Here is a 13204-nt window from a genome sequence, read left to right as displayed (position 1 = left end):
TTACTCAACTACGACAACGCGCTGCTGCCACCACATTTTCTGTAAATTTTCTATCCATTATAATGATCAGCACAAACCTCCAATGATAATATGCATTTCAGTCCTTTACAGTGTGCTATGGACCTATGAATATTATTGTATGTATACTTTATAACTTCATGGGTCAAACATAATTAGAGGGTTAATATGTGTTAACATATTAGGAACATTCTGAAGAATTCTGTCATTTCTGCCTTATTTAATAGTGATCTGACATAAGATACTTATAGATGACCTTCAAAGAACTTTATTGCAGCTGTAGCCGTTCATAGTAAGTCATGATTGCTTTGGTTGCGCTCACTGAGAGTATGGTTACTCCCAAAAAGCCTATTGAGCCAGCCACAATGGAGATCATTGTTATGTGCTCTGCCCCTGCAAAAGAGACGGAGACATGTGAGTTAACCACGGCTGTATTCAGAGGGCACATATACCTGGCACTGAACTCTTCATTATGATAATGAAAACCACAGAGTTCAAACCAAACTGAATGACATATTTTGGATACAATACTTCACTCATTTCAATCTAATTTCAATGATAAAATCTAACATTCCAAAATGAGACATAATCAGTGGCAGATAGCATCAGGAATCCTTATCTTGAAATGACTAAAAATAGCATTATTTGAAGTAAGTGATAGAAACATAAAATGATCAAAATATAAAATAAGAAAAAGCAAAGGAACTAACTATTGTCCCATGTAGTAACTACACCAACGTTTGCAGAGTGAAAAATATTTTCACAAGCCACAACAATGTGTGTGCATATTTGTCTTATTAAGCCAACATCATCACCAACAAACTGATTTCACCTCTGTCCAAACCTTTCTGTGACAAAAACTCAGTGTAGATTTGACAACAAGTTATGATTGAGTAAGACAAAAACAAAATGTCCTGGATGGAGCATCTGGTCTGTCTCCTTGACACATAGACTCACAGTGAGACGGCTGGACTCCTGACTTCACTCTTGTGTTGATCACCACAGGTCCAGCAGACACTACCGCAGCCTGTTTCCCCTGTCTGTTCACCTGGTTCACCGACCTCTTGTTGCGCTGCTGGCTGGTGCAATTCTGCAACAAAATAAGTGAGAAACTTTGTGTTAAATGACCACCAAATTCTAAATCAGTCCATTGTTGAGTCAGGGGGACATCTGTGACAGATGTAATAATTACTTGATTGTTCTTGAGAAAAGCATTCACAAGAATGGGACTGATGTGAGGTGACAGTGACCTTGACCTTTGACCACAAAATGTAATCAATTCATCCTTGAGTCCAAGAGGAACACCAAAAACAGAATCCCTTAAGAGTTCCTTAGATATCACCTTCTCACGAGAATAGGCTGGACGTACTCCAGCCACAACTGCTGCTGGAGCAGGGGCATAAGTAGATGTAAATGCATCCAGAATGCATTGTGATTAATGCTATTGGATAGTTCGAATCACATCTGGAGGTTGTGGCAAATTTTCTTGCAGATTGGATACCCAGATTTATATGTTACATGTCACATGTTATCACCACGAAATGTGGCCAATATGTTAACAGCTTCGGATGCATCTCAACCTTGAAACAACTCTTCAGTTTACCTTTGTACAGGCTTCATCGTGTCCACATATGTTGGCCAAGCAGTGAATATAGAGGGGCAACCCTTTGGGCATGGCGAACATCTGAATGGAAAATCTGCTCGTCTGTGCCAGGCCGTTAACTGAGAGCCAGTGGAACGTGTTGTCAACAGGACAGCTGGGGCAAAAGAGGATACCATTCATTATCATTAACACTCAAGGCAACTGTCTTCACACTGAACTGATGAGTCAGTCCACCAGAATCACATTTTAATAATACCCGTCCTGAAGAAGAACACCCTGGACAGTATCCTCTGGGTCGGTGCTCTCAGTGGCCCAGCATGACTCCACCTGCAGTAACACGTCTGGAGCAAAAGAGTTGTTGGTCTGCAGGGCCACCTGGAAGAACAGTGTGTCTTCCAGACCCAGGGCTATGGCATCCCTGTAGCTGTAGGTGTATGACTCATCACTGTACAGGGTCATGGTCAGGACCAGCTGCAGTGATGAGTTAAACTCCACTAGGGAGAGGGAGGAGAGCCTACAACAAAACAAGTGAAGAATCTGTATAAACGATATACATTAGGTGTCAAAATCACTGATTCTGATGTATTTTGGAAAAACAATAATTTGAATTCTGGCAAATATTGTAGTACTTATGCCCTAAAATATGTAATATGAATTGTCTCACCACTCCATATCCATGCTAACTTGAGCGTTGCGAACATAATGCCGAGGGTAGACACACTTCCAGACAACTCTGAGATCCCGCCGGCTGATGGTTTGCTCTTTGGTCAAGGTCACAGTCAAAGTGTTTTGGAATTCAATGTGGGTTTTGTTTACCTACAGACAACACAAATAACTTACAGCAGGTTATCCCCTCAACTAACGACATTCCCTGCTGACTTAGCTGTCCTTTGTGTTTAGTGCTAATTAGTAAGCGTTAGCATGCTAACTATGCTAATCGTAAATTGAATTCAGCATGTTAATCAGAATCAGACGTTATTGCCAAGTAAGTTTGCACATAAAAGTAATGTGTCTTGGTATATTGGTGCTAAAGAACAGTTACAGTAAAAGAAAAAAGCGAAGAGCAAGAATTATATTTACAAGGAACATAAATATACATAATTAAAAAGGAAAGTGTAAAGTATAAAGTGTAAAGTGTAGAGTGCAAAAATGTTAGAAAGTGGCAGTGATTGCAAATATTAGCATTTAGTTTGAAGAGCTGCAAAGGCATAGGGTTAGAGTTAGGCCATATGACCATATGACACAGAGCATATGATCCTGGATCAGCACTAAGTATTCATACTGTAAGTCATTGGTAAGAGGCCAGTTATTCCTGTCAATTATATTGTTATGAACAAGGAGATATGACAATTCTTCTCCTCTAGGTTACAGACTGATTTCTTCTCTATTTCTGGTTGTAGGGTTGTGAAGAAAGAAAGACAAAATGCACCACATTTTCACAGCAGGTTTAAAAACTGGTGCAATGACCCACTCTCTCTGAACGACTCACTCATTTGCTGCCATTTATGTATTCCCTTTAATTTCTACTTGAGAATAATAACATGAATAAGAGTTCTAAATCAGTATTTAAATGTTGCCTTGTTTTGTATTTGTGTTTTAATTCTACACATATGACAGAATCTGTCAGAGCATAGTCACTCACCCGCCTCTCTGTTCCACATTCAGATGATTTTCTTGAGGTGCGGAAGTAATAGAACATCTCACTCTCATCCACAGTGCACCTCCCATCATTCAGCTTCACATCAACCTTTCCCCCAATGTAAGAAACCAGGTAGGGCTTTGCTATTCCACCAGTCATCAGTTTGTCCAGACACTGACTGAAAAGGCCGTCCTCTGTTTGACCAAAAAGAAAAGAAGGAAACATCTTAATCAATTTTATTATATAAGGTATGAAGCTAAAAAACAGCCCACAAAAAGGTGTCACTGTACCATTGCAGACTGGATGTGAAGCCGTTGGAGGCTCTATGACAGGGCTCACATCATAGTAGCCATGTTGGCACACACAAGTAAATGAGCCCAGAGTGTTGAGGCACAAAGAATTGCGGGGGCACAAAGTGTGCTGGGCGGAAGCACACAGATCATGACCTAAGAAAACAAACAGCCAAATCAAATCAAATCCCATTAAACAGACGATTATGAACTGACTAAATGTATTATTGGAAATGGTCAGACTGACAAGGACACAGGTGCACGTTCAAATAACACTGAGCTGGTTTTCACCATCACCTACCGTCCCAGTGAATGACACCATCTCTAATTGTGATGTTGGTTGCATTCAGGGAGCGAATGTAATCCAGCTGATCTTCAACAGGCAGGGGCAAGTCCTCTTCAGTTTTGGACGCATCAAAAGACATAAACAGAATCTCTGTTTTGTCTGGCTCCTCTGCAGGTTCAAAGGTGGCCAGCTCAATGCGGGCCGGCTGATCGAAATCTTTCAACAGCTCCTGCAGCTGAAAGGCGCACGCACACACACACACACACACACGTTTCAAGAACAAATTAGGTAAACTCATTTTGGCAAAGAATTGCTGGGCTGAAATGTATTAATCAGTACTGCAAGCACAAATGACCCTTTCTCACTGAAAAAGAAAAACTTATTATTAATTCCTTCAATGAAAGGGCTTAACTTCAATGAAAGTGCCCCCACATGCACTGTATTTCTGTAATAAAGGATGCCATCTATGAGTAAACCTCACATACTGTTACCTCATGCTTTGTGAATTTGAATCTCTTCTCTACTCTAACAAAACTGAGTCTACAGCCATGCTAGCACCTCTGTGCTCTTTGAGGCCGTGCTAGCTAAATGCTAATGTTAGCAGCCTAACACGCTTGACGCAGTGAGAATGTCAACATGCTGATGTTAAACAGGTATAATATACTGCTGCTAATTAGCACTAAACACAGTATAAAGCCAAGGCTGATGGGAATGTAATTTAAGTTGAAGCTATTCAGTCATAACTAAAGGATGATTTTATTACTATAATTCATGATCTGGGGACTGTGGATGTTTACACAAAATTTCATGGAAATCAAACAAGATCAAAACAAGACTAGATTTCAGACAAAAACTAATATTATAAGTTTAAGAAAATGTTGTAGCTCCACCAATCACACAAATCTCAGGACTATGCCATCCAAACCACGCAGGGGTGTATACAATTAGGATGAAAACTGGATCTGCAATCTGTGAATCTGTGATCACTGATGTAAACAGTGAGCGGTCTCCCACCTTATCCTTGAAAATCTTCCCCATTTTGGCTCTTGGTTCTGACACGTCACTCTGTAGTTCCTCAGGCAGTGACCAGGGCACAACCATCATGAGACCCATGACGGACAAATCTAACTGCATCTCTACGGTAACCACAATATGGCAGTTAGGTGGGTTAGGTTAATGTCTGGTCAAATTAAACTAGTGACTCTCAAAAGAAAAACATCACATAACTACAGGAGTCTTGTCAGACTAATGGTACATCAGACTGACCTAGGTCCTGAGCAGGTCCAGCAGCTCTTATAAGGAAACCTAAAGATGAATTAGCTCCCTCAAAGAACAAATGGGAATGTTCAGACTCCCACTGTCCTTCACATTCCTCCCACACGTCAAGGATGTAGGTCTTCCCGTCTTCCAGCCCCATGAGACGCAGCTCTGTGCCTGTCACACTGCTGCTCTGGATGGTTGAGCCATTCTCATAGGACAGCTTGTACAGAAAGGCAAAAGCTGGCTGCTGCCTGGCACTGGGTGTCCACACGGCAGTGGAGTCGTTAGAGCGGTACCTGAGCTCAGACACACCACTTGGTCCTGGAGACACACAGATTACAGAGAAATAACATGTAGTGCACACACAGACAAGACAAATGTTGAGAGAGAAACAACAAAAATCTTGCAATTTAGCCCCAAAGCAGTAGAAAATATACCAAAATATATTTTGAGCTTTAACACAGATACACGACACAGTGCATCAGTGACAGTGCTTTTAAATGGAGTCCAAATGTCACCAATAAGCTGATAAAAAAAATATTTAATAATTTAAAAATATTTTACTTTTACTTTTTCAACTCCTTATTGAGCCAATAAATTGTAAATTACTTAAAATCATTTGACTCTCTTTGTTGTTACCTGAGATGCTAACTCATACGTGACTTGTTCATGTTTTAGAATAAACAAACACGGAGAAGTAACTGCTGCAGTAGATAATACTTAACGTTCATGGGCCGAATTAAATATGTATAAATATAAAACATATTGCTTGTCTTCTGAGATAATCCAACAGAATTTGCTGCCATCTTTGCTTTCTGTGGCCCCTACACACTTGCCTTATCCTCTCTGTTCACATGGAGTGTTGGCCATACTATGGGCAGTCCAAACCAGACTTTAAAAAGACTCCAAAAATAAGTCTGGACTGATGATGACTTGTCATTCTTGTCACTACTTCTCACTAGAAGCTCGGGTGCAGGATACTGAAGAAAACATATCACAGCCTACCTTCTGTTTATAGCGTGTGCTAGTGTTTTCTGGTCATGTATTTATGGGGGAACAGAATGTAACTCATCTGAACAAGTGGGGGAGTCTATCAGTATCCATGGTGATGGATGTTTCCTGGTCATGCTGGAGAGTGGCAAGTGTTTCCTACGGTCTGTAATTTCATACCCCTTATTATTGGCGGGGTGATGAGCAGGAATTCATTTGGAAAATTTGGAAGCAACAGTTTGGACACATTCAAAGGAGAACAAGGCCCTGACAGAGGCAGAGAAACACAAACCCTTGACTGAACACCCTTTTACTGAATATCACACAAGGGCTTTAATTTAGCAGTCCTCTCCTTATTTCCTACATTTATCATTCTGAGCTTGTTTCTTTTGCTATGTTTAAATGCAATGCAAAGTCAATTATGTTTTCTTACATCCATTTTTCTATTGTCCATTATTCACAACATAGTATGAGTCAATGAGGTTGACATTTGGGTTTTGAGTGAAGTCTCTCTACTACTACAGGACATACTGACATGAAATACTCACAGAGCTGCTAGGGTGGAGGTGATCATTTAGTCAAGCCTTCTCTCACCAGAGAAGTTACTGTATCCATCAATTTGAATGATGTGTTTTTGAACATCACTGAGATCATACTGACTCAACCAGAATGTCCTGTAATCCATCAGTTTCTACATTACCTGTGTGTGCTGTGACCGTCTTGGCGCTCATCAGCACTCCATCTCCACACAGCGCCTCCACTTTGGCCTGGTACTGCTGGCATGACAGCAGCCCCCCAACAGTGTAGTTGGTCATAAGCGTGGTGCCCTGCAGCACCCCATCATGGTAAACCCTGAACCTGGAGATGGATGAGGCGTTCCTCACCTCCCACCTCAGGGTGTACGTGTCTGGGCCAAATGATGTCTGATGCAAAGCCCAGATGTTGGAGTGGACTGAGGAGCAGAGAGTGCACCTGATAAATGCTATGGTCTTTTCTGAAGGACTCTACACCACAAATATATAAATCTTTGAGAAAACTAATAACAGGGTGATTTTATTTTCAAATTTCTTGTATTTTCCATTGAACTTCATGAATACTGTTTGTTTCCTCCATGTCCTTTTTCACCAGAGCTAATGAATATAATAGAAATAGCACAAACGACTGGGAGCTCTACATCTACAGGAGGAAAACAATATCATCTACTGGGTTTTTGTTGGAACTGTTGTGGATGGTACAGTCTATTCTTTGCTGTTGCAATGAGAAAAGTTTCTCGGTGGATCACCAAAGTTTCACTTCAAGCTAATGCTCTCTTCCAATGTGAGAGTAATTTTCTGGTAGGAAGTTTATTAACTTGCAGATACATGTGCCTCATACTCAGTAATCTGGTTATTTTACACATTAGTATGAGTAACAGAGAAACGCTTTTGAAGGTGATGATTTTTTCAATTTTGTGAAATTACTGAATATCATCTTTCAATTTCTGTCAATGAGAAAATTTTGATTTTAGACACGATTTCAAAATATTTTTTTTGTCAGTGTAAAAATATCTGAAAATATTCAAAGAAGCACTCAGAAACTTCTCACTAAGATCAGAAAAACAATAATCTTGCAAAGACCCAGCAGCTCTTTCAAGAGAGACAAAGTAACTTTTGCTGAGCAACCACTGTGGCCACAGTTGCAAAACAATGATAAGTGCTAAAAGACAGTGTGCAGCAGTGTAAGAGCAGAGGAGTCTAATGTGAGTCACACAACAATATCAACCTGAATTTTACCATGATTAGCTAACAATAGCCTTCATATGTTAGCAGTCATGCTAGAATATGAGATGTTGTATCAGCTATAGCCGAGTGTATTAACTGCTAATTATTCCTATTTTTCTTTCATGAAAGCGAATTTCAATGAGTTATTTCATTTCTCAAAAGTTTCCTACTGTCACTTTAAGACACCGAAAACATATATAAAAGAAAAAAAAAAGTTCAGTTTTCACAGATTGTACATTAACTATGTAGTTGTGGTTAGAAAGGATATAAAACAATGGGTTCAACAGTGTAAATACAGACATGGTTCATTTAGCCAGCTCATCAACCTGTGCAGGACTTACCAGAGTTTCCATCATTCAGGACCATGGTGCTGTAGCGTGACTCCGTCCCTGCTTGGCAGAGAGTCTGTAGGCCAAACTGAACCCTGCTGCAGGGCTGCATGTCGGACAAGGTGAACGCAAAGCTGTCCTCCTCGTGCCAGAGGGGCACCTCCTCTGTGACATGGTCTGTACTGTTGAGGTAGAAGATGGTCAGGAGGAAGAGAGAGTACCTGCGGTTCTCGGGGCAGTCCCAGGACAACGATATGCTGCTGCTGTTCCAGGACGTCACCTCAAAGTCCTTGGGAACATCTGGGTCTGGATGAATGATAAAGAATTGGACTTACAGTACTCAAGAATCCCTATAGTGAAAAGCATATTTAGGAGCCACTCTGGTAGTTTTGCATTTTAAGCCCATTACCTACATTACTTTATGTTACTGCTGATGTTTTTTTTTTACGTCCCATGCAGACATATGGTGGCTCCTTTTACTAGTATATGAACATTACATAGAGTAGAGAAACTTGCATACAGCTTCAGTTCACCCAAATAAAAAAAAGGAAATAAAAAAGATAAAATTTCAAGCCCTGAGCACCACAAACTATTCAGTTTACCTCCACTGTAGTCAGACAAATAATAAGTGTCTGCACAGGTATACCATTCAGTGTGTACGTGAGAAATGTGTGTTTTGTCATCTGTGTGGACCGGCAGAGTGTGGATCAGTCCATACCAGTAATAGTGGAGAGGCAGGTGAAGGAGCGAGTGCCTGCAATCTCCACACAGGCCACATAGGGGCTGCAGGAGTCCAGGGCTGTGAAGCGGTAGTGGTTGTTGATGGTAGAGTCCGTGCTGAGGGTGTTATAGGAGTCCAGCTCAGTGCGGTACAGGGTCACAGTGTGGCTGTCGCTGATAGCTAGACTGTTAGTCACCCAGGAGACCAGCAACATAGAGGGACTCCTCGACTCAAGCTTGACAGGGAGACGCATAGTGTGGCCTAGGGATGAGAGAGCACAGTGTTCAAATGACACAAAGTGTTCAGGGATGCAGAGACATAAAAGCAATATTAAACTATCAATAATAAACACATATACTAGGATGACTGCTTATGACGAGGGTGATGGCATAAGTAAGTAAACTTAATCCCAGTCTAGATCCAGACATCTTGGCATTTTGGCCTAATGGTGGTGCTAAACTAAAGGTCAACAACCATGAATAACATTTTAATATCAACCTGGTCAACAGCTGGTCAGATCTTAGGGATAAGTTGAGTTATATGCGGTCCACAAAAAGTTTCTGTGGCAGAAGGTCAGTGCTTCGCCTGGAAGGTCAATGCTTTGATCCCCTCTGCATGTCAATGTATCCTTTGGCAAGATACTGAATACTGAATCCAACCTGAATTGCCCCCAGTGGCATACCATCAATGTGTGAATGTGTGTAGTCCAGTGTATATATAGAACATATGAATGTGTGTGTAGTGGAAAGCGTTTTGAGTGGTTGTTATGACTAGAAAAGCGACATCCAACTCATTTTCTCCCTTCATCTTTTTCATTACATGAAATTCAGAAAGAAACTACTACTCAGTGACACACTTCCTGCAGATTGTACCCGCTCACCAAAGACATAGAGCAAAAACAGGTATCTCGGATGTGCAGTAGGAATCAAACAGGCACCATTCACTCTATCACAAGTCAGTGCGCCATCATAATAATTTTGAAGATGTTGCTTTAAGGCAAAATAGCTGCATAATGTCACTTTAATTGACAAATTGCTTCAGAATGGCTGAATTTTAATGTGACTACATGACATTCCATAATGTCCAGAACAGCCTATTCAAGTAAAGTAATTTACATTAACCACTTTCAGCAGCTGTTTGTCCTCTTACTGTAACAGACAAAGGAGGGTTCATTTTTCTTCTTGTTGTTGTGGAGACTGTATCACATTCTGTTAATGAGAATGAGTCAATGAGAACCTACAAACACATTCCTGATGGAGCCTGCTGTCAGACAGATGTGGCCCAAAACCTGGCTTCTCACCTGACCTCATCAATGGGCAGGGATCATCTTGGAAGGCATTGTTGTCAGGGATATATTAAGGACAATGTGCCTCCCATCTGGCCAATTGATGTATACCTAAAGTACCAAAGGTGCATCAAGCTGCTTAACTATTCTTTATTCTCTTACGATGCTAAATCTGGGTAGAGGTGAGCTGACACCCAAAATTCAAAATCTACTAAATCAGCTTCCAGTTGTAGGACCAGTAGAATTAATCTCTTCAGCATTTAAGTCAGTTTCACTGAAAAAACTTGTCAGGGTTTCAGTGTGAGAGTGGATATTGATCTAAAACAGTGTTTTCCCCCAAAATGCTAAGCTATTCCTTTAAGAGGTGATTCAAACATCATCCCTGACCTACCTCAGACTAAAGTCTACAGTAAAAGCAGAATTAATCCTAACTGAAATCCTGACCAAATGATGCCTTTAAAAACACAGAACATACAGTATAACAGTCTCAGCCATAGCAATAAACTCACCAACAGCAAGAAAGAAGTTTTCATCCTGCTGGAAGAATAATGTGCCATTTTCACATGCAAACACCTCAGTGGGACTCAACAAGTCCAGGAAGCTCTGAAGAAAGAACGAGGGAAAGCAGTTGAAACACAAAGCAATTTGTAGTAGAAAAATCAAGCATGATCATCCACCTGTATAAACTTCTACTGATGCATGTCAGAGGTACCTTAGTGGCATTCGTTGGACGCTCCAGGGGTTTCTGCCGGCCTCTGATTTTAGTGAATCTTGTACCTTATAGTGAGATGAAAGGATATTCTTATAATATATCCTACAGAGATCAGGTATATTTTAATGGGTAAAATATTAAATTAGGATAAAGCTAGCATGCTTACGTGGAGTGATGGATAAAGTCCATGACTGAACAGAGCCTCCATACTGAAGTGTTAGCTTGTTTTCTACAACTGGGTACACTGCCAGGGAGGTAACTTTACCTATCCTCCTGGTGGATTTTAAAGAGGTGCCATTGACCCATAAGTTTCCATTTTGCCTGAAAGAAAGGAAAATAGTAAAGTCTTGGTACACCTTGTGTTTTTAGTTGTATAAGAGGTCATTCCAAATTATATCTAAAAGTCTCTCTTTTACTCGGTTTACTTCATTTAGCACATATTTCAGCTTACCAGTCAATCTTCAAGCCAGTATCTATTTAAGTACTTTTGGTCTGCGGCTAGTATGGAAGATCACAGCCCTGATCTCAACACACTGGGAATGAACCAGAACACTAACTGTAAGCCAGGTCTTCTCAACCAATGTCAGTGTTGGACCTCACTAATATTCCTGTGTTCCTGAATGGGAGAAAATTCCTGCAGCTAGGCAGCACAGTTTGGTGGAAGGCCTTTCTAGAAGAGTGGAGCTTTTATGGTGACAGGTAGAAGGTCAGGGAGTCTGCTTTGGGCAAGAAAGCCTTGGTCTGGTGCTACACTTGAATTACTATATTTTGTTATTAGAGTTGAGGACACATTAAAAATAATATTTGTTTATATTTATATTTTATATTTATATTTATATTTGGATATAACAGAATAATATAATGATTCGTAAAAAAACTCCTCAGTAATATTTTACCATCGATATAGCATAGTCAATTAGCAGATAAACAATAAACAGCATTTTACTAATTAAAGTCTGGCATGAGGTTTTCTTCATAAAGCACTAAAACGCCGAAAACGACACTATCATTACACGCGTATCGTGTGTTTACCTCTCCAGAGCATCGTCCTTGCTCATCCAACATATAGAGAAGGAGATATCGTCGCAGCGTCCTGGAAGAAAACTGATGGGTATCTCTCCAAAATGGAACATTCTTTAAGTTATCGTACCTGAGTATCATGCCGGAAACAACGTGCTACTCACCAAACGATATGGTGTGAGGTATCAGGAAGAAAAAGATGAACGAAAACTCTAACGAGTACCTGCAAATATTACAAGCTGATTAATCCACTGAATTAATCGTGATATTAAAGCTGGTAGTGAATATTTAGTCTCTTACATTTTGTTTATGATTCCAGCAAAGGAAAGCTTGTAGTGTTTATCAGAGTCCAGGCTCGGTTCAAAGTGACACTCCTAATGAGTGACAGGTGTGCGATGCCGCTACGCACGTGCACAGATTCACTGAACTCTTGCGGATACAGGAAACACGGAATATACATGATGACATGGTTCATAGTGTCTAATATCATCATCATACTAATACCGACACTTTATTATTACTACAAAAATCCTTTGGAGAAGACCTGGTTTAAATAATTCTTGATAAAAGAAAATAAAAAAAATCTCTCCTTAACAATTGATGGCAATGGGGTCTAGTCAAGATAATAGAGGTACCATAAAATACGTTCATATATAACGGTTCAAACACGTTTTCTGTTAATGTTATATTCCAACATGATCATTTAAATACTGTTTTAAATGCCACTTCCAGTATTTTGTATGTTTGTTTAAAAGAGAGTGAGTTTGAATGATTCAATCATAATCATCTTTCAAAACCTATAAAGTTTTGTGTAAGTGTAGAATGTTGAGTTTTTAAGATCCCCAATCAGGTTATGGTTTTGGTGTGAGCAGCTTTAACCTTTCAGACTGTTTTCTACAGCCTCAAGAGGTAAATTCATTCTGTAAGAAAAAAGCCAAACCTAGAGAACATTTATTAAAAGTGAGAATTTTGTGACATTTCCATTTGTGACACCTCAGAATAAACTCTGGACTCTACATGGGTCTCACTCTTATTCTTTCATGAGGCCTGCTGTATGACTTATCCCCGTTTACCTCCTGTGTGTGACTTTGTTATTACATTAAGCAAAGGAAAGACGACATGTCCTCTATTAGTGGTCCTGCATCGCAGTGTCCATGTCCAGCTGTTCAGGGTCTACTGGACAGCACTCAGCAAACACACAGAGAGGCTTTTGTCTGATAAATCTTAACAAGCAGCCCGCCAAATTGGAGTCACAAGTACACACCGTCGGTAGAACGTCTCAGGCTGCAGG

The 13204-nt window shown here is 40.3% G+C and overlaps 1 protein-coding gene and 1 long non-coding RNA gene across 2 annotated transcripts in view; both read right to left on the bottom strand.

Moving 5' to 3' along the window:
• Nucleotides 1-13204, bottom strand: part of LOC108897524 (uncharacterized) — a 257630-nt gene that overhangs the window by 160040 nt on the left and 84386 nt on the right. The window lies entirely within an intron of this gene.
• LOC108897484 (uromodulin-like 1) lies at nt 271-12306 on the bottom strand. Its single transcript, XM_018697139.2, has 19 exons — nt 12214-12306; nt 12078-12136; nt 11926-11986; nt 11060-11214; nt 10894-10958; nt 10691-10784; nt 8894-9157; nt 8188-8481; nt 6787-7038; nt 5103-5417; nt 4851-4972; nt 3852-4071; nt 3551-3706; nt 3264-3454; nt 2286-2437; nt 1878-2135; nt 1622-1775; nt 976-1108; nt 271-411 (listed from the first exon to the last, which is right to left on the bottom strand). Coding segments are annotated over exons 1-19 (3072 nt in total). The 5' UTR covers nt 12216-12306; the 3' UTR covers nt 271-286.

This window comes from Lates calcarifer, linkage group LG18, assembly GCF_001640805.2.
Source record: "Lates calcarifer isolate ASB-BC8 linkage group LG18, TLL_Latcal_v3, whole genome shotgun sequence".
NCBI lineage: Eukaryota > Metazoa > Chordata > Actinopteri > Centropomidae > Lates > Lates calcarifer.
This window is presented reverse-complemented; position numbering and strand designations above follow the sequence as displayed.

What these genes read in the sequence shown, in the direction of transcription:
- LOC108897484 (XM_018697139.2), bottom strand. An exon ending in CTGCCTCTCCACTATTACTG is followed by an intron (nt 8,482 to 8,893) that starts GTATGGACTGAT and finishes TCATTCATCCAG; the next exon opens with ACCCAGATGTTCCCAAGGAC. An exon ending in GGTGTTCTTCTTCAGGACGG is followed by an intron (nt 1,776 to 1,877) that starts GTATTATTAAAA and finishes CTTTTGCCCCAG; the next exon opens with CTGTCCTGTTGACAACACGT.